At 37.5% G+C, this 24719-nt stretch overlaps 1 protein-coding gene across 1 annotated transcript; it reads left to right on the forward strand.

The window, feature by feature from the left end:
* The first annotated feature begins 8346 nt into the window (after positions 1-8346).
* LOC112905330 lies at positions 8347-12951 on the forward strand. Its single transcript, XM_025977496.1, has 5 exons — positions 8347-9781; positions 9898-10607; positions 11466-11730; positions 11810-12711; positions 12871-12951. The coding sequence occupies exons 2-5, from the start codon at positions 10005-10007 to the stop codon at positions 12949-12951; spliced, it is 1851 nt and encodes a 616-aa protein (XP_025833281.1). The 5' UTR covers positions 8347-9781; positions 9898-10004.
* Positions 12952-24719: the final 11768 nt, after the last annotated feature.

Here is a 24719-nt window from a genome sequence, read left to right on the forward strand (position 1 = left end):
ATCTATCAAGTGAGTGCTCCGAACCTAGAGGGAAAGGATTCCTAGCAAACTCCGTCAAATGCTCCGGGAACCACCCTTCCTTCTCAAAGTTGTGAGAAAAGCATCCGCAAACAATCAAATCCAAAAAACAAGAGGTCCTAAAGGATAGCTTAGAAACCTCTAAGACTAGACAGCAAAAAATTTTCGCGAACGCTGTAAAAAATCAGCCAACATTAATCTTACAGAAGATGTAGTAGAAAAAGTTGTGGAAGAAATCCTACTAAAGCTGCTTCCCAAATTATCACAACCCATAAATGGATAAGAAGGGAAAACACAGCGATGGGACATTTGTACGTGGAACGCCAATGATATTGCACAACACAAACTAGAACTACAACAATTCTTGTTAGAAAACGATATATCGGTTCTCTTACTCACGGAGACACATCTTAAAAAAGGTGACTTCATTCAACTAAATGGTTACAAGATCATAAGAAAGCACAGGGAAGGTCGGCCAGGAGGAGGCGCAGCAGTGACAATAAACAGCAAGTATTGCAAAAGATTTGTAGCCGTATATAACAAGCCTAACAACAAAACAGAAGAAAAAGACTTCCAAGGCCTGTTTATTTTCCCCAATACAATTATAGGAGGCGAACCAAATGCTAAACATATATTCTGGGGAAGCAGAATAATGAACCCTGAAGGAAAGTCACTTTTTGTATTCCAACAAAAAACACAAGGAGCAAAGGCATACGGCCCAGAAGACGCCATCTCCATCCCATCAAATGGTAACTTAGGAGACGCAATAGGAAAAACAGAGACAAAGTTCGAACTGTCGTCAGGCTACTTCCCAGTACTACCGACACTCTAAGTCAATACATTAGGAAGAAAAAACGGTCACTAAAACCAATTGAGATAATTTCAATTTTCTTAGTGAAAAAGTTGGCAATCCGGTATGCCTAGAAGATCACAGAGAAGGAAGCTAAATCAATAACTACAGAAATTCAGAACCTTATCGAAAAGTGCTCAACCAAAACACAAATCAATCATAAGAACAGACTAGGTTTAAATTACAGTGAGAAAACCTAATACGAGGGAAAAACCAAGCGAGGAAAACATGGATACGGTACAGAAGAGATGCAGACCGGAAACTTTTCACACAACTACAACGCGAGGTAAAAGAAATGCTAAAAACAAGATCCCAGACAAAGTGACAGAGCGCAATTGAAGAATGCAATGAAAAAGACTATAAAATCTGGAAACTAGCGTCCAAAGCGGGTAGAAGGAAATTCCCAAATTCACCCTTGTTGGTAGAAAATAAACACGTATACGAGGACACCCACAAAGCGGAAAAACAGCCTCCTTTATAGAACAACTTTTCACGAACAACGGCAACAGCTTTAAAAACCTCACCAAAAAGAAAATGAAAACCATACAAACAGTCAAAGAAGCGCAAGTAGAAAACTATCCACAACTAACAACTGCAAAAGTCCTATATCGAAATAAAACCTTAAAAAGTAGAAAGAGCCCAGCGATTGACAAAATTAGTAATCTAGCACCTAAAATGCTTCACATTTAGGCAGTAAACAAAATAACAAACCAGTTCAACTCAACGATCGCCAAGTCATACTTCCCCTCTACTTGGAAACAAGCTGTAATCATATCGATTCCGAAGGCCGAAAAAGACCCAAGACTACTGCAAAATCAAAGACCTATTAACCTCCTCTGTGGTCTAGCCAAAGTTCTTGAGACAATCGTTAAGGATGAAATCCAAATAGTTGCAGAAGAAAACCAACTAACGGAAACCCAACAAGTTGCAAACTTCATTAACATTGCTGAGGAGGATGAGAAAAAAAGACAAGTAATATAAGTCCTGTTAGATATAGAAAAAGCATACGATAAGGTTTGGAGACTAGGACTCCGCTACAAAATAGCCATATACAACTTCCCACGGTGGATACTAAGATTTTTAATACATTGGCTTAATTCAAGAGGCTTCAGGGTTAAAGTTAAAAACAGCCTCTCGTCTAAAAAATGGACCAGAGAAGGCCTTCCACAGGGGTCCCCGTTATCACCGATTTTGTTTAACCTGTTCGTAGCTCACCTGCCTAAGTTAACTAAGCCACTGACTACAGCCACGCTAATTACCAACCCGTTTAGAAGCCTGGAGACTGACATCGAATTGTCAGACTCCGAAGCCGAAAGTTCGATGTCGGTTTTACAAAATCGGATGCCGAAAGCCAGCACCCAAAGGCCGGAGCCGAAGAAGTCCAGGGTTCCACCCATCGCCATCCGAGAAAAGGCAAAGTGGTACAAATCTGCCAGCAGCTTGTCAGCCAAAAGCTGAATTCCACAAAAGTGAGGAACGTCGCTGAGGGGATCAGCATCCAACCAGAGAATATCGAGGACTACAGAGGTATCAAACGAACCCTAAACGAACATAAACTACAATAAATTACAATACCACACGTATACGTTACAGGAAGAAAAGCCCCTGAAAGTGGTAATACAAGGAATGCGGACAGACATAACCACGGACGACATAACCGAGGACCTAAAGAGGCCAGGTTTCCACCCTCGAAACGTTGTACGGCTGACGAGGCCCAAAACCAAGGTCCACACCACACACCGCTGCTTCTAGTTATCCTATCGAAAGACAGCGCGTCGAAGAAAATTTACAAGATAAAGTCTGTATGTGTTCTTCGTGTTACAGTTGAAGCCCCTCGCCAGAAGTCTACCGTCGGCCAGTGATACCGATGCCAGCGGTTCGGCCACGCCCAGCATCACTGCAAGGCGACCCCCCGCTGTGTCAAGTGCGGAGAGAACCACTTCACGAAAGAGTGCGAAAAGGCAAGGGAAGTCCCAGCCAGGTGTGCAAACTGCGATGGTGCCCATCCAGCGAGCCACCGAAGTTTCCCCGACTTCCGACGAAGCCGACGTCGATGACAACGAAGACGACTGCTCTACCAACCAACGCCGTCCGCCAGGGGTTGACTTTCGCCAGGGCTTCTACGCCGAAGGCGATGCCAACGAACATTCAACGACCATTGACGACAGCATCCTTCAGATGTACAATTACTTGCTCTGTACATGTTTTCTTCCGGAACGCCAATGGTATGCGGGAGAAATGTTTCCAGCTTCTAGAGCTGCTAGAAATTCTTTCAATCGATGTTGTTCTCCTAAGCCAAACTCACCTAAGGGCAGGTATAAATGATAAGCTACCCATCTACGCATTATATCGCACCGACCGAGGGAACAGACCAAGTGGAGGTACAGCCGTCTACGTTAAGCTCTCGCTCAAACACTATCCCCTTACCGTGGCAACTCCAAAACATCTGGAAACCACAGCCGTAGAAGTCGAGACTTCTAGAGGCATCCTACCCCTGATAGCAGTCTATAGATCATCGAGACCGAACCTGTCGGAAGAGCAACTAGACTCCGGCAGGGGACTTCAACGCCAAGCACCCAACTTGAAATGGTCGAAAGAGTAACACCAGCGGCAAGGTACTGTACGACCTTTCACAGGCAAGGCATGTAATAGTAGTGGGCCCGGAGGGCCCTACTCATCACCCGCCGAACCACACTCACCGACCAGACGTTTTGGATATCGCCATCCTCGAGGACGTCTCCTAGGACTTCAGGCTGTCCATAGGTGAGGAACGAAACCAGACTGTATACGAGAGGAAGTCCACCTGTTGGCCCGCATTTACCGACCATCTTCTCGAAGGTTTCGCGAAGATCAAGATAATACTGACTAGACAGGATATCGATGAAGCAGCTAACACGCTAACAACAGCTGTACTGTCGTTTCTCGACCGAACGACAAAGTTTCAAACAACGGCTAGGGTTCAGAATCGAATTCCCACGACAGTTTCCGGACTGATCAGGGATCCGGTCCCGACGTCATTGCCAGCACACCCGAAACCCGGACGACGGTGGCAGGTGAGGCTTAGTAATCTAGATCAGATTCCAGGTACTCTGTGGAAGTTTGCACGCAATTTAAAGAATGGACCTCGCAGCATCCCGCCAATACACAGTGAACCCGGAGTGGTGTATACTCCGATAGCAAGGGCGGAAGCGTTCACGGATTACCTAGAGAACGCTTTCCGACCCAACGACAACCACATAGACGACGAACACATCGACCACGTGGACCGTAACGTTCTACGTCTACTGACGATAGCACACGTTGGTTTCGTCAAACTAACCAACCGGAAGGAAAAAGTAAAGGAGCTACTTGTCGCCACCAACGCCAGGAAAGCTATCGGACCCGACGGGATACCAGCGGGAGCCCTAAAACCTCTACCGGTAAAAGCCATAATGTCAATCGTTAATATCACTAGTGCGATTCTACGTCTAAGGTACTTTCCACTGCAATGGAAAACTGCAGACGTAGTTGTGTTTCAGAAACCAGGGAAGTAGCCAACTTTTCCCCAGAACTACTGACCGATTAGTCTCCTCCCAGTCCTGGGGAAAATCGCAGAACGAGTACCGTTAGCCAGATTACGCGACGAGGTCTCTCAATTGAACTCGCTGCCGGACGAACAGTCTGACTTCCGTGGCCAAACATTCGATCGTGCAGCAAGTGCCATTAGTAGGGATGAGCGTTATGTAACGTACCTAAGTAGTTTCAGAAACTGCGTATTTGGTAAATAATCGTATAACCTGTTTCGACTGTATACAAGTGGTTACGGTTATAGTTATTTTCATATCGGTTACTTTAAGTAAGCAGTTGAGTATCTTCGGTTTTAAAGCTGTAAATAGTTCACTATAATAGACGTAGGTAACCATGGGTAATAATAACGTGATGCCTTGTATTATACCCATTTTGTTATTCGAAGGACACGTATTTCTTGTGTCATATACAGTCTTCATTCTTCGGAGTTGTGATTTGTGTGTGATCTCGTTGTTGATATATATTAAAAAGTGACTGCAGATAAAGAAATAAAATTAAGTGCGAATTATAAATAGTAGCAGTTGAAACTTAATAGTAATACAAATTAGTTTTCGTTAGTTTTCTTTATTTAACTTACAATAATGTTACGAAGTAATACAAGTGTGTTGTGGAAGGTTTTTCAAAAATTGGACAAATCCGATAAAAAGGCAAAATGCAATGCGTGTTTAGATATTTTTAGTTTTAAAGTCAACAGCTAATTTAAAAACTTATCTAAAAAGTAAGCACCCTGATGCTTTTAAAAGGTTGTCTACCGCTCAAGCTCAATTAAAAGACAAGGTACAAAAACAAGTTCCTGACAATAGCGAATATTTCGCTAAACATGAAAATCAAAGCGATAAAAATGAATCTCAACCTGGATCTTCAAATTCTGTTGTAACAGGTACGTTACAGTTTCAAGCTCAACGGCCTATCCAGCTTTGCCTAGATCGATACGCAATGTCTAAAAAAATTTCCCAAGACATAAAAAGAAAAATAGGTGCAGATCTTTCAGATTTATTTATAGATAGTTACTGTTTCGTTAGTAGAGGAACGGGCATTCAAAAAATTTGCAAAATGGATACCAGGATATGAGCTACCATCCTGAAAAACGGTATCAAATATTATGATACCGAAAATTTATGAAGCGACGGTACAAAGAAATAAAAACGAGATGCTGGGCGTGGAAAATATTTGTTTTACTACTGATCTGTGGACATCAAGAATAAATGATTCATACATTGCCGTGACTGGACATTACATTGATGAGGCACTTGAATTAAAAACATTTTTACTGAAATGTGCTGAATTTCAGAACTCGCATAATAGTGGTAATATTCAAGCGGCGTTAATTAACATTACTGAAGAGTGGAATGTAAGAACAAAAGTCAACTTCGTCATTAGCGACAACACTGCAAACGTTAAAAAAGCAATAGCCGATATTGGCTGGAAACATTTCGGGTGCTATAGACACACTCTTAATCTTATTGTTCAGGATAGTCTTTGGCTCATCCAAGTGAACCTAGACAAGGTTAAGACAATAGTACGCCATTTTAAAACTAGCATTGTTGCACTTCAAAAACTGCTAAAATCGCAGACAACCGACAACCCGGATGAAGTCCCTAAACGGTTAATACAGGATGTTCCGACAAGATGGAATTCTACATTTCAAATGCTTAAACGTATCGTAGATTTGGAAAACCATGTATGTAGCACGATTGCTGTACTGAAAAAAGACTAATATGTAATGAGGAATGGACAATGTTTACAGAACTTTGTCAAGTGTTAAAGCCTTTTGATGAGGCAACTAAATCAATGAGTGGCGAAAAATACATAACAGCCAGTACAGTAATTGTAATGACCCGCTGCTTAAAACAATCCTGCGACCAATTGCTGTTGGAAGGTTTTTCATCTACTACAATTAACGTTATTAAAAAGTTGAAATCCGGTTGGGAAACCCGTCTGGGTGACGTAGAAAAAAGTGATACTCTTTCGGTATGCACTTTTTTAGATCAAAACAAGTGCGTTTTCCGACGATCACCAAGCTTCAAAAACAAAGAAGAAAGTGGAGGAATTGCTAATGAAAATCATAAGTCACAATGAACCGCAGCAACCAACTTCGACAATTTCAACACAACCAGAAAGAGATAAATTTTCGCATGGTCGATTTTGAATACCATTGTTGGTACACAGCAGGCAGTTGGCACCCCAATTTTACGAGCAATTAAAGAAGTAGATTCGTACTTAAAAAACGACATGTTATCGGTATTGATTGAAAACGGACAATTTAACTGTCCCTTAAAGTGGTGGCGTCTTAACCGTCACATTTATCCAAATCTTGCCATATTGTTGCGACAATATGGTAATATTGTAGCAACGTCCGTTCGGTATGAACGAATCTTCAGCAAAACTGGACAATAAACGATCGACGAACGAGATTGAAAACACGTAAAGTGACACAATTAACGTACCTCAATGTAAATTTAGATCCAAATAGATTCAAATTATGAATAGTGAACTATTGTATACGTATATATATTGAACTTTTAATTGAATTGAATATAAAAAATATAAAAATTAACAAAAACGAGATAGTGTAAATTTCATTAAATCATATAGCTACATAAAAGTAACTTTTAATGTAAATATGAAGCGTACCTATCAGCAATAAACAAAAAAAATGTTAATAATATTTGAATAGGTCAAACATACAAAGAAAAACCATTTTAAAAAATTATTTATTGAGGCCTCTCATATTCTTAGTCATGAAAGAAAGTTTATGAATTTTAGGTCAGATCTTGACAACAACTTGGACAACTATTACGATATTTAAAATTACAATTGTGTAGCAAAGTTGTTGAAGTTTACGAGGGTACGATGTTTATTTTTAACTTCGGAAATTTATAAAACAGTTACCAAATGCAAAACTATCTTTCTGTAAAAATGTAAAACAGATGGGTTTGTTTGGTAGGTAATGCCATAAATCAACCTTCTGAGAATTTTGACCGTTCCGTCATGAAATGACCTGTATTGCAACGATACGGCAGCGACGAAAGATGTAGGACAATTTAACAGTTTCTAAGTTAAACTATAGTACAAATCTATAAATGTATCTAGTTACAAAAATACGCAGTTATGAAACAAGTTACGCTTTCTCAAGAAACTAGTTACGTTACGTTACGCCGAAAACATGTTACGACCCCACTACCTATTAGTGGTCGAGTACGCTACATCCTGCATCCAACAGGGGCGATTTTTCTCGACGTTTCGGAGGCCTTTGAGAAGGTATGACACGACAGTGTAATTTATAAACACATTTGTGCAGTTATGCACCCAGCTTTCGTCGAAACTATAGCGTCGTTCCTCCGGAATAGCAGTTTCACAGTGAAATTGGGGGGACGTCCGCTCTAGTTATCGGACCATGGAGGCCGGAACTCCACAAGTTCGCCGCTATCGCCACTTCTGTACTTCCTCTACACAGCGGATACACCGACGTCTAGGGACACTACGCTTGTCCTGTATGCCGACGCACCGCAGTTTAGCTAAGTTGATTGTTCCCCACGTTGTAACTATTCGTATTCAGGCAGCTGTCGACCAATTAGAGGACTGATGCAGGAAATGGCGAATAGCGGTTAAACCGGAAAAGCATCAAAACATTTTTCGGCCGCCCGATCCCGTTGAAAACCGACGTCAAGTAATAATAACAATATGGAAAAGTCACTACTGGGTTATTAACGCATCGGTAGTGATGTCTCTCTTGATCCCGCTAATGAACCGAAGGAAGGAAACATGAAAGATTTTTTAGTTCCTGTAAGTTATAAAAGTATCTTTACATTGAGTTGATTTTTAATATGTTTTTTTTCCAGATTACTTACATTCATGTATCTTTTTTTCTTAGTGTTGAAAATATTCAAATTCAAATGCAATTCGCGCATTTATTACGTCACCATAATCGTACTATCGATATTGATTTATTACTTCGATGTATTATCGATTGTACATAGTATTAACCTTACTTCGGGTGTTTACTTGTCATCTTATAGATAGTATAGTAGAAGTCAACACAGATACCTCATGCAATTATATTGATATATAATTAAGGATTATATATCCAATTTAATAAAGTTAATCTTAGTGTAATTAATTTACGTTTTAGTGTTTACGCAAAAGTCTTCCGATAACCTCTATATCCAACAGGCTATGGGCCCAGGCTTATACAAATAACTGCGAGTAATTGGACGTTATATCGAAAAGACATTTTGAGGTTAAGTAATTAATTAGCATGTGTTGTGATATATAAAATCCGGTGATACACGATGTCACAAATAAGTACTGTGAACTCTACGAGGATAGAAATGCTATCCAAAGATAACTACGACACATGGTGTTTACAAGCTGAAGCATTATTGGTCAAAAATGACACGTGGGGCTATGTTAGTGGTCAAATCCCTAAACCACCGACGCCGGCAGGTGACGAAGCTGAGAAAGCTAAAATGTAAACAGCACTAGATGTGTGGACGAATGGAGATAGAAAAGCTAAAGCTGATTTAATATTATCAATCAGTCCATCAAAGCTCAAACAAATACGTGGATGTGAAACGCTACAAGCAGTTTGGAAAAAGCTCGAATCTATCTTTGCATCCACTGGTCCAGCTCGTAAGGCAAGTCTGCTTAAACAGCTCATACTTCAAAAATTAGTTGAGGGTGACGATGTACGAGAACATATAAAGAAATTTGGTGATGTTGTCGACAAGCTAGAAGCCATGGATCTAGTCATTTCAAAAGATTTGTTAAGTATTATGCTTCTATATAGTCTCCCGGAATCATATGAAAATTTTCGATGTGCTGTTGAAACTCAAGACGAACTGCTTGATTGTGAAAAATTAAAAGTGAAAATACTTGAAGAACCTGAAGCTCGTAAACAAGCTGTTAAAGAACCTGTATCTGGTGTATTGGTTGTAACCAAAAATAACACCCAAAAGTTTGGAAATAATAAAAATTATCAACAAAATAATTATGATAATGGTGAAAATAAGAAATTTCCATTTCGACGTAGCAAGTGTCGAAAATTAGACCATCGTGCAGCTGATTGCCGTTCAAAACGTCAAGTACGAAATAATAGAACTGATAAAAATTCATTTTATGCAATGTCCAATAAAACCGAAGCTGTGATGAGGTTGAAGCAGTAGATCTACAAAGTAGCTGGTGTCTCGATAGCGGCTGTACATCACATCTATGTCGTGATAAAAATAATTTTGACAAATTGACTGCAACTGATCGTGGAAGGTTGAATTTAGCATCCAATTCATCAACTGAAGTAAAAGCTAAAGGTACTGTCCAAATACAAGCTTCCGTAGGAGCGGATACAAGGTCAGTAAATCTTGAAAACGCTTTATACGTTCCTGATTTGCGTACTAACCTACTTTCTGTTGCAAAAATCACTGACAAAAATTGTGAAGTCGTTTTTAAACGCAATATTGCGATAGTTAGAGACAAACATGGCGATGTCCGACTAATAGCCGATAGAATAGGCGATCTTTATTATCTTCGACAATCAAGGGAATCAGTCCATGTGGCAGAGTCTTCAACTGAAATGCAGATGTGGCATGAACGTTTGGGTCATCTCAATTTCAATGATCTAAGGCAAATGGTCAATAAAAACGTGGCAACGGGCATTAAGTTCAAAATAGGTGAACGTCAATCCTGTAAAATCTGCTTGAAAGGCAAATTATCAACGTTACCGTTTCCTGAAAGGGCTACGAAATGTAAGAGACCACTAAAGACAGTTCACTCGGATATCTGCGGTCCCATGCGGACAGAATCAAATGGACGAGGAAAGTATTTTGTAACTTTCATTGATGATTACTCACGTTGGTGTGAGGTATATATTCTCAAAACTAAAAGTGGCGTTTTTCAGGCATTTCGAAGTTATCAAAATCTTGTTGAAAAACAAACAGAATGTCAAATCAAGGCCCTACAGTTCGATAATGGCAAGGAGTACTGTTCCAATATATTTGCTGGGTATCTCCGATCACACGGAATTAAGAGAAGATTCTCTGCACCGTATACACCACAACAAAATGGTGTGAATGAAAGAAAGAATAGGACGTTAGTAGAAATGGCTAGATGCATGGTACTACAATCAAGTTTACCATCTTCGTTTTGGGCTGAAGCTATATTATGGCACGCCAAAGTGGTATTTAATAGCAAGAATTTTATTATGTAAGATTAAAAAGAATTTCTTTTTTTAAAATGAAGCAGAAAATTTTTTTTATTTATTTTATTGTCATGGCATAATAAAAATGAATTAAATTTATGTCTTGACATAAAATTAATTCAAAACGCATAAGAAGGAATGGGAGTATCGTTCAATTTTAAAGAAATTCGATACTAAAATAAAAATTCGTTGAATAAAATTTATGTCGGTACATAATAATAATTGACCTTGTAAAATTTATGTTGACGCATAATAAGAATTAAATACATTAAAATTTTGTCTCGACATAGTTGTACTGGCAAGAATAATAATTTTTTTATAGCAAAATAATGAATGTGACTTTTAATTATGTGTGCACATAATAACAATTGATCGAATTAAAATTTTATCATGCAATCATAAAAATTCATTTTTCAAATCATACTACCATTTTTCCGATTAAATAGCCGGTCAATTATCTGGTAAATTAGCCGATAAAGTGGCTACAAACAAATCATGTTGGTAATTTTCCATTACTAACATCTAATGATAACTAAGTAATTAAATAATTAAATAAAATATAATTGGTTATGATACGTAAATTATTATTTTATTCTTTCAATCATAAGAAATATAATTAGTTATGATACGTCATACGGTTACTAAGAGACTAGAGTGGCTCCGAGTGCATAGTTACAGCCCTGATGATTGTATGATGCACATGTGAGTTCACCCGCGTTTTCTCTTATAACCTTCACGAACACAAAATTATCACAGGAACCAAATTGATTGTAAGTAGTGATCAAATACTATCAAATTTGTTTTATTTCTTTGTGANATTTATTATATTAACTTTAGATGTCTGAGGAGCGTGTCATAGCTAGTCGTTTATTGCAAGCAGCAGAAAATGTTTCACATGAAGAAACAGCAGAGGAAAAAAATTTTACTTCATTGGTAAGAGATACACGCAGATGCTTTAGAAGAAATGAAGTCGCTTCTAGCCCTAGCAGAGGTCGGAAAAGGAAAAGAACTTTTAAAAAGAAAGTAGTTTTGATGAAACTAGCTCATGCTGATTTTTTTCCGTCAAATTCCGAGCTCAAATTCTTAAAACAAAGAGGTCTAGGTATGTAAAATAGTTTGTAATGTTTCTCAAGAAAATTTTTCATTTTACCAAATAAAATAAATCGTCTTACTCTATTCAGGAGAACCTGATACATGTCTCGAAATAGGAAGAGAAGAGTCCTCAGTGGAAATAATGGAAAACATAATTTCATTATTCAATTCTCATATCCAAAATTTATTACGTATGTGCGGATTTAAGTTGGCGAAGTCTGACAGATCTAAACGAATACATCGTATTGGAGATTTTCAAGATGGAGCTGACTTGGAATCAAAAATTCTGCAAAGCAAAATCATAATATTGCCTGAAAAAGATTTTCCGTGTGATTTACCAATTGTTGAAGAACAAGATCCAGTATCAAGTCAAGCTTCTAGTAGAAATGATCCACAACCTTCCACGAGTAGAGCTCTTTCAACTACAAGAGGTAGCGATTCTGATGATTTTCAACCACAACAAACATCTTTTAGACCTCATCGTAATGTACGTGCACGAGAAAATTATGTGTCAAGAATTCAATCACGAAGAATTGAAGAGAGCGAAAGTGAGGAGCTGGACGAAGATGACAATGAAATAAGTATCATCGAAGAATCTCATGCGAACAGTTATCATGTACTCCTACCATCACTTCCAAAAGATGCAGAAACAGCAACTATTGAAGTATCGAGAAATAATTGTGTTACTGATCTTCTAAACATTTACAAAGATGAAGAAATATTGGATAAAAAATTGAATGTTTCATTTTTGGGCGAAGTAGGTATCGATGGCGGCGGTCTTACTAAAGAATTATTTAATATTTTCTTCGAACAATCTGAAAATATATTGTTGCAAGGTGAAGATTGTCTCGTTCCATATTTACCATTAAACAAAAGAAACGAGCAAGACAACTTTATATATTTTGGACGAATTCTTCAGCACATGTTACTTTTAACTCAAACAATTCCTAGTAAATTATCGAGAATTACTTTGATCCTTATTGCAAATCCTGTAGCAGAAATTAAACCTGATATAATATTGAAAGAATTAAATCTTTATGTTAATCCCTATTTACGGAAAATTTTGAGAAAAGGTCAAAAAGCTTTTCGTCTCTTACGGATGTTGAAACAGAATTTATACAAGACTTTTTTCAAACAAACAAATTCTTAGCCAGGCCTAATGCTCAGACTTTCCTGGAACAACTACAAATCATTGGAACTGAAATTCTTGTCGAAATACCTAGAAGATTAATTGACAAAATTCGCCAAGGAGTATCACCACAAAACTATCCACATTTCCGGAATAATTGTGATTTCAACATCCTTACGGACATGCAGTCTGTTAGTGTTACAAAGGTTCTTAATTGCCTAGAAACAGAACTGAATCTTACAAATGAAGAGAATGAAGTCTTACATTATTTTAGAATGTATGTCAATTGTCTTGATAAAGATAAATTGGCAAAATTAGTANAGCAGTTCCAACAGGATCAATCAGATTTAAATTTACTCTAACTCTATCTCTTTGGACATAAACTCCAGCTGCTTTCAGATATCCCTGCATCATCTATAATAATACATGAGAATAATAACGAGTTATTTGGTTTATTATCCAGCTATCTGATGGATCTAGCTAGAATCCAATAGATCTAACTAGAATCTGTTAATATTGGAGTTTTTAACATTACCGTCTGTCCGGCATTTGGATGCTTTTGATGAATTTCCAAAATTTTAGATTGTAATTCTTCGTCAGAAATTTGATTATATCGTCTACGTATGGGTAAATTTAACTTGAGTAATTTGTTATAAATTGTTTTTTTCGAACAACCTAAGTTTTTGGCTATGTTAACCGCAGAAAACCCTTCATTATACATTAATATTAATTGATCGTCATTTATTTGGACTGCAGGACGACCTTTGCCTAAAATTCGAAAAATAATAATGAATTTCAACGAATCAAATCAATTATGCAAATCTATTATGACTCCTTAAGTGATATTTAATTATTATATTATATACCCACATTGATAATAATACGCGTTGATATTAGTGATGTAATTAACTATATAATATTAATACGTGAAGAATTATTTAACACACTTTATAAAACATACATTACTTTTAGATTTTAACACTAATCAATAGAAGGCTCAATATCAATGCGTCCCTAATGAGCATACACGTTATCAACGGTTCTATTGGTGTGATTTGGAAAATGAAACTCTTAGGAAAAATGGGAATCGACTATTTCGGCCCAATCATGCTCAAATCTGTTGAGACCCAATGACCTGAAACCACAATAGGCAAATGCTTTCGTTGCCAAAAATTTGGACATGCACAAAGCAGATGCAGTGCCACTCCCCAACGCTATGTAAAATATGCAAAAGGTCATTTTATCCACGAATGTACTCGCGATAAAACCGAACAGGTAATATGCTGCAATCGCAAAGGGAACCACACTTCATCTTATAAAGGTTGCCCTTCATGGCCACAACTTAAAAAACCAGTAAGGCCAACCACCTAAATATTCGAAAACTTCCAAAGAATGTGCAAAGAAATGTACTCAATGGCACAAATGTTAGGAAGACTATTTGAAACCAACGTTTTGAATCAAAATCTAAAGCAACTAAATCTCAATATAGCCTACTGGAACGCTTCAAGTATTCGCAACAAAAAGCACGAATTAATAAACTTTCTTCAGGACCAAACGATAGACATAATGCTCTTAGGAGAAATATGGTTAAATAACAGGCACGACCTGCGAATTGCAAACTATACAATTTACAGAACCCACGGCCCCCAAGGGTGAACAACAATACTGATCAAACGGCATATTAAACATTATGTAAAGCTTCCCAAAGCATCCAAAAACGAAAACACAATATTAGTAGTTAACATAGAGAAAACAAAATTAAATGTTGTCTCAGCATATTGTCCTACTAAAATAAACATTGTAAAGGATGACATACACCAAATGCTCCCTGAAAATGAAACAACGATTCTCATGGGCGATCTAAATGCCAAATCTGTAACATGGAGTTGGCACTTCAAAAATACATTGAAGAAGAAGACGTAATTCTACACAGCCCAACATCGCCTACTCACTCCAGTACAGGAAGACCCGAAATACTAGACATAGCATTAACAAGAAACATCATTTCAACTTAAAAGTAACTCAAGATCTCAGTTCAGATCACAATCCGATTACAGCAACAACACCTACCAACTCCGACTCAACCAAAGAATTTCAACAGAAAGTAATAAATTCGAACAAATTTGCCAATCATTTCGAAACACACACGAGCAAAATTAAATACCTTCACACCTCTGAAGACATCAATCAAGAAAATAAAACCCTAACAGCAGAAATTACATCTGCATTATCTTCCAGCACGAAAACAATTAAACTAGAAGGTAAAATGCCCATAATAGTACCTTGGGAAATAAGGGAGCTTATACACGAGAAGCGGAAAGCGAGAAATAGAGTCGAAAGGACACGGCATCCTAATGATATCCAAAATTCAACTAAACTGAACAACAAACTTCGTGGAACACTGCATAAATATCACTAAGAACAATGGCTGTCCAAACTTGCTTCACTAAATAACGATCCCAGGGGCATCTAGAAACTAGCAAAACTCTATACTCCTGACGAGACAATATACCTCCCTTACAAGGCGTGAGAGGCATGGGTTATACAAATACAGAAAAATACGAGATATTGATTGACAGCATAGAAAACCAGTACAATACCAACGACAATCTGAATGGTGAAGATATAGACGCACAAGTAAACCGCAGCGCCAGAATATTCAGAAGCATCGCAGCTGAACCCATTGCGCCATCTGACCCAGAAGAGTTAAATGCTGTTATAAACCGATTAAAAACGAAAAAGGCTCCAGGTACAGACGGTATATCAAACACCGCAACAAAGAAATTGTTCAAGAAAGGTAGAATTAAACTACTATCAATCATAAACGCATGTCTAAGACTAAATTACTTCCCAACATCATGGAAAACGGCAGTTATAATCACTATACCAACGCCTGGAAAAAAACCATACGCATCTGTGTAACCATCGACCCATAAGCCTCTTACCGGTGTTTGCCAAGATTTTAAAGCGTATATTCCTAATTCGTCTACAGAATCACATCGAAGATATGCAACTCCTTTCTTCAGAGCAGTTTGGCTTCCGAAAGCGCAGTCCACAACACAGCAATCACTGCGTGTAATTGACCATATCCATAACAATCGCAGCTACAGAGACACTTCGGTTTATAGACATTGCCAGTGCATTCGAGCATAATGATCTGATACATAAGCTAGAAAAAGCTAAAATCCCAAAAGGAGTAATCAAAATTATCCAATCCTTCCTAGATAAAAAGTTCTTTATGATAAAAGTTACTTCTACCTACTCCACGCGTAGACAAATAAGAGCAGGTGTTCCTCAAGGTTCGGTATTAAGCTCTACCCTGTACAACTTATACACACATGACTTCCCTAAAAATGATCTTTCTGAAATATTTTTTTTTGTGGATGACACGGCGCTGGTTTCACACAGCCGTAATCCAAATCTTAGTCTTACCAAACTACAAAACAGTCTTACCAATATTATACAATGGCTGGATACTTAGAAAACAGCCACTAACGAGGAAAAAACTAATATGATTGTGTTTTCAAAAAGGCGAAGACTACCAGACGATCAACTTCAAATAAAAAACATTCCAATTCCATGGTTAAACAAAGCAAAATATTTGGGATTACTAATAGATAGAAACTTAACCTAGTCTCCAAATATCGAAAACAAGAAAAAGTTAGGATTAGCAGCAATTAATTCCTTGTATCCAGTACTGAAGAGCCCTACACTTACCACAACAATTAAAAGAACACTGTACCTAACCATAATAAAGCCGGCCATCACTTACGACATCAATACAAGAGGTAGTTGTGATAGAACCCACCTCCAAAAGATACAAGTTATACAGGACGAAGTCTTTCGCATCATCGTAAATTCCCCTTGGTGTATTACAAATAAACAATTACAATTTCGATCTTTTTGGATCTCATCAGCGCGTCGCAGGCAGCTTCGACAGAACACAGACCAACTTTTACCTGCTGTCTTAACAGTGCGTTTCAGTTCTGAAAGAGATCGAAATCGCGATCCGCGTCTGGCAGTTTCGACAGAATACAGACCACTTCGAATTATTTTATTCGATTAAGCTAACGTGCCTATCACGTTGAGGTTGGCTACGCCAGGATTCGTTTTCAGCAAGTAGATATCCACACAAGTGGACCTTGTTGAAAAATACGTAATCCTAAAATGTAGCATCGTGCTACAGATGGCGTTCACTGTGCCGTTTGTAGTATTTTCATATGACAAATGTTTAGAATCTCTAAAGTTGAATGAACAATTAATATCCGAAAATATTTACAAAATTCGAGATCAGTTAAACTCGCAATCAAAAGCAATTAATTCTATTGAAATTTCTACAGATCTACTTAACTTAGCCGTCACAATTCAAGAATTATTATCTACTATAAAACAACAGATTGAAAAAATCACAATACGATTATTATTTTCCAAATTACGAAAACTACCTCCAAGCTTACTTGAAAACACAGACGTATTGCAATCATTAAATACTTAACAACAACATGTTAAAAACAATCTAAATTTTTCTTTCATATTAGTCACAAATTTTTATAAATTTGTTGATTTATGTACAGTCAAAATATTTGCTAACGCTGACACTATTGATCAACAAAGAAACATACACGTTATTCAAAATTCATCCCGTGCCCATGAAATCAAAAATAAACAACAATATTTTAATTCCAGTAAAACAATACATGGCACTCGATTATGATAAGGGACTATATATTCCAATTCATTTTAGAGGGAAACGTGGACAAACTACAATTGGAACTCCTTCAAATGCATCATCTGAACCTTGACGAACTTAATCTCAATAGACACAGACTCGATACTGTACTACACGATGCAGTCATTTTCCTTTCTTTGTTTTGTGGGCCTTTGGCAACCGGTGCTACACGAAGTGGATGATCCACAAAAATATTTACAAACAAAGGGACTTTACAATAAGTGTGATATCATTCTTCACAATAATCGAACGAAAGGCGCGGTAGGCACGACAGATAAAATGGTGAAGCAATACTCTGCTCGTAGGATTTACAATGATTGGCCAATGGTAATTTTTGGACAATTGTTTCAAATTGTTGACCTAAATGCTTTTATTTTGTGGCACATCAAGTATCCCGAAAAATCGAACAGAAAAGATGATAGACGGTACTTTTTGTTTCATTTGCGAGAGGCCTTGGGGAAAGAAAACATTAGACAATAGAGGAAGCAAGGCGTTTCAGCAAGACGGTGCAGCAGTACATGCAGCATGTAGTTCCAGAAGTGGCGTTAGCCGAAATGCTAGCTCAAAAACCCTGTAAATCGAAACCAACAAGTGGACGATATTTATGCAACCGAAATAGAGAACGTAAATCTAGACAGTTCCGTATGCACTATAATAATTTCGTACGTGGGGACCATCAATTAAAACAAATAATCTGTACACAATACAAAAATAATAATTCAGAATAATACGGTCCAAATTAAGTTTCTTTGTAATGTTTTAAATACCTAATTCACAAATAAAAGCATTCATATCCTAATATTTACCTCAAAAAAAATCTATTACAATATCAAGAGCTACTGTATTATTACATTGCACTAATAATACTATGCCAGTTTTTGTGGAAATCGATGGAATTTTTATCAGGATAATAAGAAATTGCTTTTGCTTTTATTAATAGTTAGTCACACAAATGTACGAATGAAAATTAAACGAAAACAATCAGAAATCTGTAATTGATATTAATGATACAATTTTTCCACATGATTCACCTTCACTTCACGGTACGTGTAAAACCTAAGTTTCTTTAGTCTATTACAAGCGAACTAAATTTTGTGGTTAAAAAATTGTAACAATTAAATAAACTAAATGCTTCATCTTTTATATATTATTTTATATAACACTAACAGGCTTCAGACAATTAGTAGCTTTTAGCAATCAATTTTTCTTTATTAGTCCATCATATAGATGTAAAAACAGCCTTTTTAACGGACCATTAAAATAGAAAATACGTATCAATATATAACATGCAACAACAAGCACGACGTTTGTTCGAATATCTCGATGTTACGTAAATAGAGTCTGGATTTACTGAATCAACAACAACAGTAAATCACACTGTTTATTTCCTAAATAAAAATAGTATAAACAAAAATATTATTTACATTCTGTTGGACGCAAGCGACATAATAGCTACGAAAAACTCACAAACCATAACAAACATAAAAACTTTTCTAAGACAATGCTTCGAAATGACAGAATTACATAAAATTCAGTTATTTTTAGGAATTAGAATAAATTGTTTTGAGAATACAATATTTAGCGATAGTGCGATTATCTAAATATAAATACAAACAAATCACCAGTTTGCCAATGCCATAACTACTGGAATAGTTTCTGTGAAACAACAGTATTCTTTGTTAAACAAATTAAAAAGAAAACATTCTTGCTGTTCGTCTGATAAATAATATACTTAAAATATATGTTCCATACATAAAATACTCATGTACAATAAAACATTCAGGATTCAATCAGATTCGACTATTTGTCCAAGTAACATTAATAAAGGTGGTGACTAAAATAAACCAATCGGGTCCTATTATTTTTGATACAAAGTATGTACTTATCTATGACTAAATTCAAGTGAATATGATGCTGCTCCATGTAAAAATTTAAATGGACGTCTGATATATTTGATGTTGTGTACTCCTCATCTATGCATAGCCATAAACATATTAAACGGATATCAGGTTAAAAATAACATTACTATCTAAAAATCTTCGAAAAGAGTACTTAAAATTAAATATATAAAGGGTACGTTACAACTATAATAATTTTTTATCAAAACAAAATTTGCTAATGTGAGAGAACTTATTGGGTATACAAATTCCGATTGGGTAAATGACATAGAAGCACGCAAAAGTACATCAGGTTACATATTTAACTTATCTAATTAATCTTCAATTTCATTGAATGGTCGACGAAAAAGTAAAAGTTGCAATATCGTCACCTGAAGCGAAGTGTATAGCAATCATTGAAGGGGTTAAAAGAAGTCCTTTGTCTTAACTCTCCCAGTGACGATATCAACATACATTTAGGATCCAACAGTTATTTACGAAGACAGTCAGACTTATTCTTCAATCTTTCTGATCACAAAAGAACAAAACATATTGACACAAAATATCATTTTATTACACACAAAATAATGTACTAAGTTGCAGACGTATTCACAAAGAGGACAACTACTTAAAAGTTCAAACTGTATAAGGTCAACCAGTGAATCATGATATTCTTATATTTCTTTCTTCTAATTTAGCATTCATTACATGCCACCATACAAAAATAAAAGCTCAAATATTTAATATACTTTGCGTTATTACCGATCCTCACAAAATCCTTTGAAACATTTGAGATTGGCTAATGCAATCTTTATTATACGTGATGTACGACATTTTTTAAACAATTCAAAAATAAGTGACGTCGTTTTGCTTTATGTCCAATTTTAAAAATGCCTGACATTGATAAATAAAATGCAAATCTTCACAAATGGAACAAGTATGAATATGTGTGGTAGGAAATACATTTCAATGAGATTTTTGAAGTTTATTACTATAATTAGAAAATACATTTTATTGATGCGTATTAAATTCATTCGATTCATAGACAATGGTCAAGTTAAGCTAAAGATAAAAGTTGAAAATTCACCTTCACCTCTAGAGATTTAGACTTTCTAAATTTTAAAAAATTCTTATCCTTGTCTAATTGTTTCCCTAAATTTAGCGTTAATAATGAAAATCAGTTACGTGTCTACTATTGGCTGCTCGTAGGTTTTGGAACGTTATCATAAAATCTTTGTGATGCTATGTGGGAGTCTTTCTAAATACATTTTATACGAAAAGTGATCGAATATTGTTTTGCAAAATAAATTTCTAATTTTCGAATCATTTTTCAAGATGTAATACAATTTTCAGCTGAAACATCCAACAATTAAACCGATTAAGCTACATCACTCCTCAAACAAGGAGGGGATACCTGAACATCCTCTATACACATGACGGCTGATGAAGTCCTAGGTCAACTACAAAAGCCACCCCCAACTACGCTAACAGCGATGTGCACCACGTCTAACGATGACTGGATGGTCAAGATTGTTCAACACCGAAACAATATAAATACCAAACAGCGGCTGTTATCGATCACTTCTCGCCGAACCTTCGTGTCGACCAGACGTACTCCGATCATCTTATAATCAACAGCAACTTCAGATCTACCAACGGACTTCCTACTGTGTAGCCTAGCTTCTGTATTTGTTCGATAGCCGATTCGATTACATTTCAGCTACTTCGTTGAGCCGTGCAGAGTAGAGTAAGAATAACTATTTTATTATCCAACTAACAAACAGTCATAGAGACCGAGTACGCAACGTCCCTTTGATTTTAACAATTACCCTGTCAACTAATTAACTAACAACACAAACAAACACACACAAATACACGTTCTCAATTTACCTCTTCAAGGCCGCCGATAGAAAAGATAAAACTCTTTTTTCTTGTCGTTCTTTGTTAACTTTATTCAAAATGTAACGGAAGATGAGCTCCTCCACACCATCAACTTCTAAACAACCCGCACCTGAACCCCCAATCGACGAACAGCCGTTCAAAACCGTGAACCGCCGGCGGAGTCGTTCGTTCGACTCCCTATACACCTCCCCTACTAACTCCCCCTCATCCCCTAGAACCCCGACTAGATCCTCTTCCTTCTCCGATTTCGATAACCTGTACGAAGACACCATAAATGACATCCTCAAATCTGGACCAACCCTTACATTCCTTTCTATAACCGTATATCGTGGTAATAAAGCCCATGTTACCTCTAAAGACCCGCAGATGTTCAAAAAACTTCTGACTCTTCGGTCCCTACTCTCTGAAAAAATCACCATCCAACCTAACCAACCCAACCGCGAATCCAACTCCCAAACCCAATCCCCTAGACTACACAAACCAACCTTTTCCTGTGTAGTTTTATCCGTAGACCACAACATCGTAGTGACCGATATCCTCTCGTCCCTACAAAACCAAAACATCCAGGCCAACACCGCTTGGCGTATTAAATCCAGAAAAACCGGTCAAGACACTTTCCTTTTCCGTATTATCTCCAATTGTCCCACATCCATAGACAGACTTCTTTCTAACGGTTTCTCTATGTTCTCAAAAACTTACCGTTGTGTCCCGTCCCAATCCCCTGGCCCTCAGCCTTTACAGTGTGGCAAATGCTTTGCATTTGGCCACAACACAACTTCCTGCGTCCAACGGGAACCCCTCTGCTACCGTTGCGGCGACAAGCATCCTTCCTCATCCTGCACAACCTCCACTCCCAGCTGCGCCAACTGCAAAGGCAAGCACCTTGCCTTTGACTGAAAATGCGCAAGTCGTCCCTCCCCTAAATCCCTAACACCGGCTAAAACCGCTCCCGTCAAATGCGTAGACACCCTCGCTGACGTAATGTCCGAGGAAGATCAAACCGATTCAACATCGCCTGATACTCCCGAACCCGAACGATTCAGGGTCGAGGATGCTATCAGATTCACATTCCTATGCTTTGACTCACTGACTCCCAACTCCAAACTCGTCCGACAGATGATATTCTATCACGCCGCCCAATTTATCCACAGGAAAGTTTCCTATGTCGAAAAAGGAAACAAAGTTCACATATCCATAACCCGCATACCTCCTCGCTCCCGTCACTAAACACTAACAAAGCCACAACAACGAAGACCCATCCCCGTTGCATATAAATAATGAACATTAAAATGAGCACGGTTAATGCATGCAGCTGGAAGCGAAAAAGAAACAACATAATACACACTTTACACACAGATGCAATTCATATTCTTGCGGTTCAAGAAACACTTAGCAAAGCAAAAGAAACTTTTACCATTAATCGTTATAAAGTGTTTAGATCTGATAAAAACACAACTAAAAGGGGAACTTCACTTATAGTTCACCAAACAATCGCTTCCAGCCAATTTCAAATACCTATACAATTTCAACACATAGATGCATGCGCAGCGACAATTCCCACACGATACGGTGATATCACAATATTTTCATACTACAATAGCCCGACAACTAAACTCTCGATAGATTTCATAACATACATTTCCACCCTTCAAAGAGCCGCAGTTCTAGGAGACTTAAATGCAAGACACACTTTCTTTGGCGCTTGTCTGTCACTTAATCTCTTCAAAATCAAAAATACTAACTCCACTTTCAATAATTACAGGGGATCCTCAATCCCAGATCATATCATCTGCACCGACAGGCTAGCACCGATCTTCGCACACACCTGCCACATAGGTACGTCAATCACAAGCGATCACCAAACCCTGTCTACTACAATGCAGATTCAGACGCCGCAAATTACGCAACCAGCATACAAAGAAATACGCGACTACAAAAAAATTAACTTTAATAATCTCCGGGAGCAAATATTAAACGCGAACTTAACTCAGCCAATAATTCATAACGCCGCCGATATAGATAACGCGATTGAAATATTTACTTTTACTGTCCAAAACGCCGTCAACGAAACCACACCTTTAAAACGTATATATATCGGTAGAAAACCATTACCACCGGAAATTGTCAAAATTATAAAAAAGAAGCGCGAACTATATAGATTTTTCACCAGAACACGCGACCCACTCGTTAAAACAGCATGGAGCAGGTTAAACGCCCTAGTCAGCTGCGAAGTCAACAACCATCAACAAGAAAGATGGCACGAATCTTGTTCAAAATTAAATTACCATAACGGCTCCCAATTTTGGAACAAATCCCATCAGCCACTTGATCGTCAATAATAAGATTTATAACACACCCGCAGAAAAAGCAAGCGCGTTCGCGGATACAATTGAATTACTTCACACCACACACACAGCCCAATAGCATGACGCGGCACACATTAGATCCGTAAATTTACACACCACACAAATACTTCCAACAGCATGCTACACCCAACACAACATTTTGCGCGAAATTACTTCTGACGACATAACAAACACTTTCGCGAAACTTAAAAACAATTCCCCGGGATTTACAACGGTATACTTACAACCGGATATTATCCCACAACCTGAAAAAGCGCGAACATAATAATAATACCTAAACCAAGAAAAGACCATATAGACGCGAAATCATACCGCCCTATCTTCCTAGTAAACAACTCCGGAAAAATATTCGAACGTATTATCTCGTCCCGACTAACCGAATACTGCGATCACAACAATATCATTCCTAATTCATAAACAGAGTTCCGAAAGGGACGATCCCCCCTTGACTCTGTCCTAAAACTCCAATCTGAAGTAACTTCGTACAGAAACACAGGCGGCTGCACACTTGCAATCGGTAATACCTTCTCGCGAACTTTCTCACTTAATGCAGGAGTACCACAGGACATAGTGCTCGCCTCGCATCTATACAACATATTCTGCCACGACTTACCCCAACCTATCGAAAACACCGTCAGCCTGTGTCAATATGCAGACGATACTGCGTACTGGGCTAACGGCTTAACCTCTTACTCATACAACAACAAACTAAAACGTCAAATCAAACTCCTAGAACACTGGCTCAATAAATGGCGATTAAAACCAAACCCAGATAAGTCACAATTAATATTATTCACACATGATAGGTACACGTGCAAACCCACACTTTCACCCGACCACATTAATATTCAAATTTGCAACACCCGCTTACGACTACAAAAGGAAATAAAATACCTGGGAATAACACTCACGCACACTATGAACCCACACAAGGATCTAGCAATAACACTAGACAAAGTTCAAAAGCGGGCAAACCTTATATCTCTCATAAACGAC

The sequence above is a fragment of the Agrilus planipennis genome, unplaced genomic scaffold (assembly GCF_000699045.2).
Source record: "Agrilus planipennis isolate EAB-ADULT unplaced genomic scaffold, Apla_2.0 scaffold276, whole genome shotgun sequence".
Lineage (NCBI taxonomy): Eukaryota > Metazoa > Arthropoda > Insecta > Coleoptera > Buprestidae > Agrilus > Agrilus planipennis.

Coding starts and splice junctions, on each gene's coding strand:
- LOC112905330 (XM_025977496.1), top strand. CDS start 10,005: ATGCAGATGTGGCATGAACGTTTGGGTCATCTCAATTTCAATGATCTA. Junction 10,608..11,465: donor TATTATGGCACGCCAAAGTG/GTATTTAATAGC, acceptor TATTAACTTTAG/ATGTCTGAGGAGCGTGTCAT. Junction 11,731..11,809: donor CTTAAAACAAAGAGGTCTAG/GTATGTAAAATA, acceptor TACTCTATTCAG/GAGAACCTGATACATGTCTC.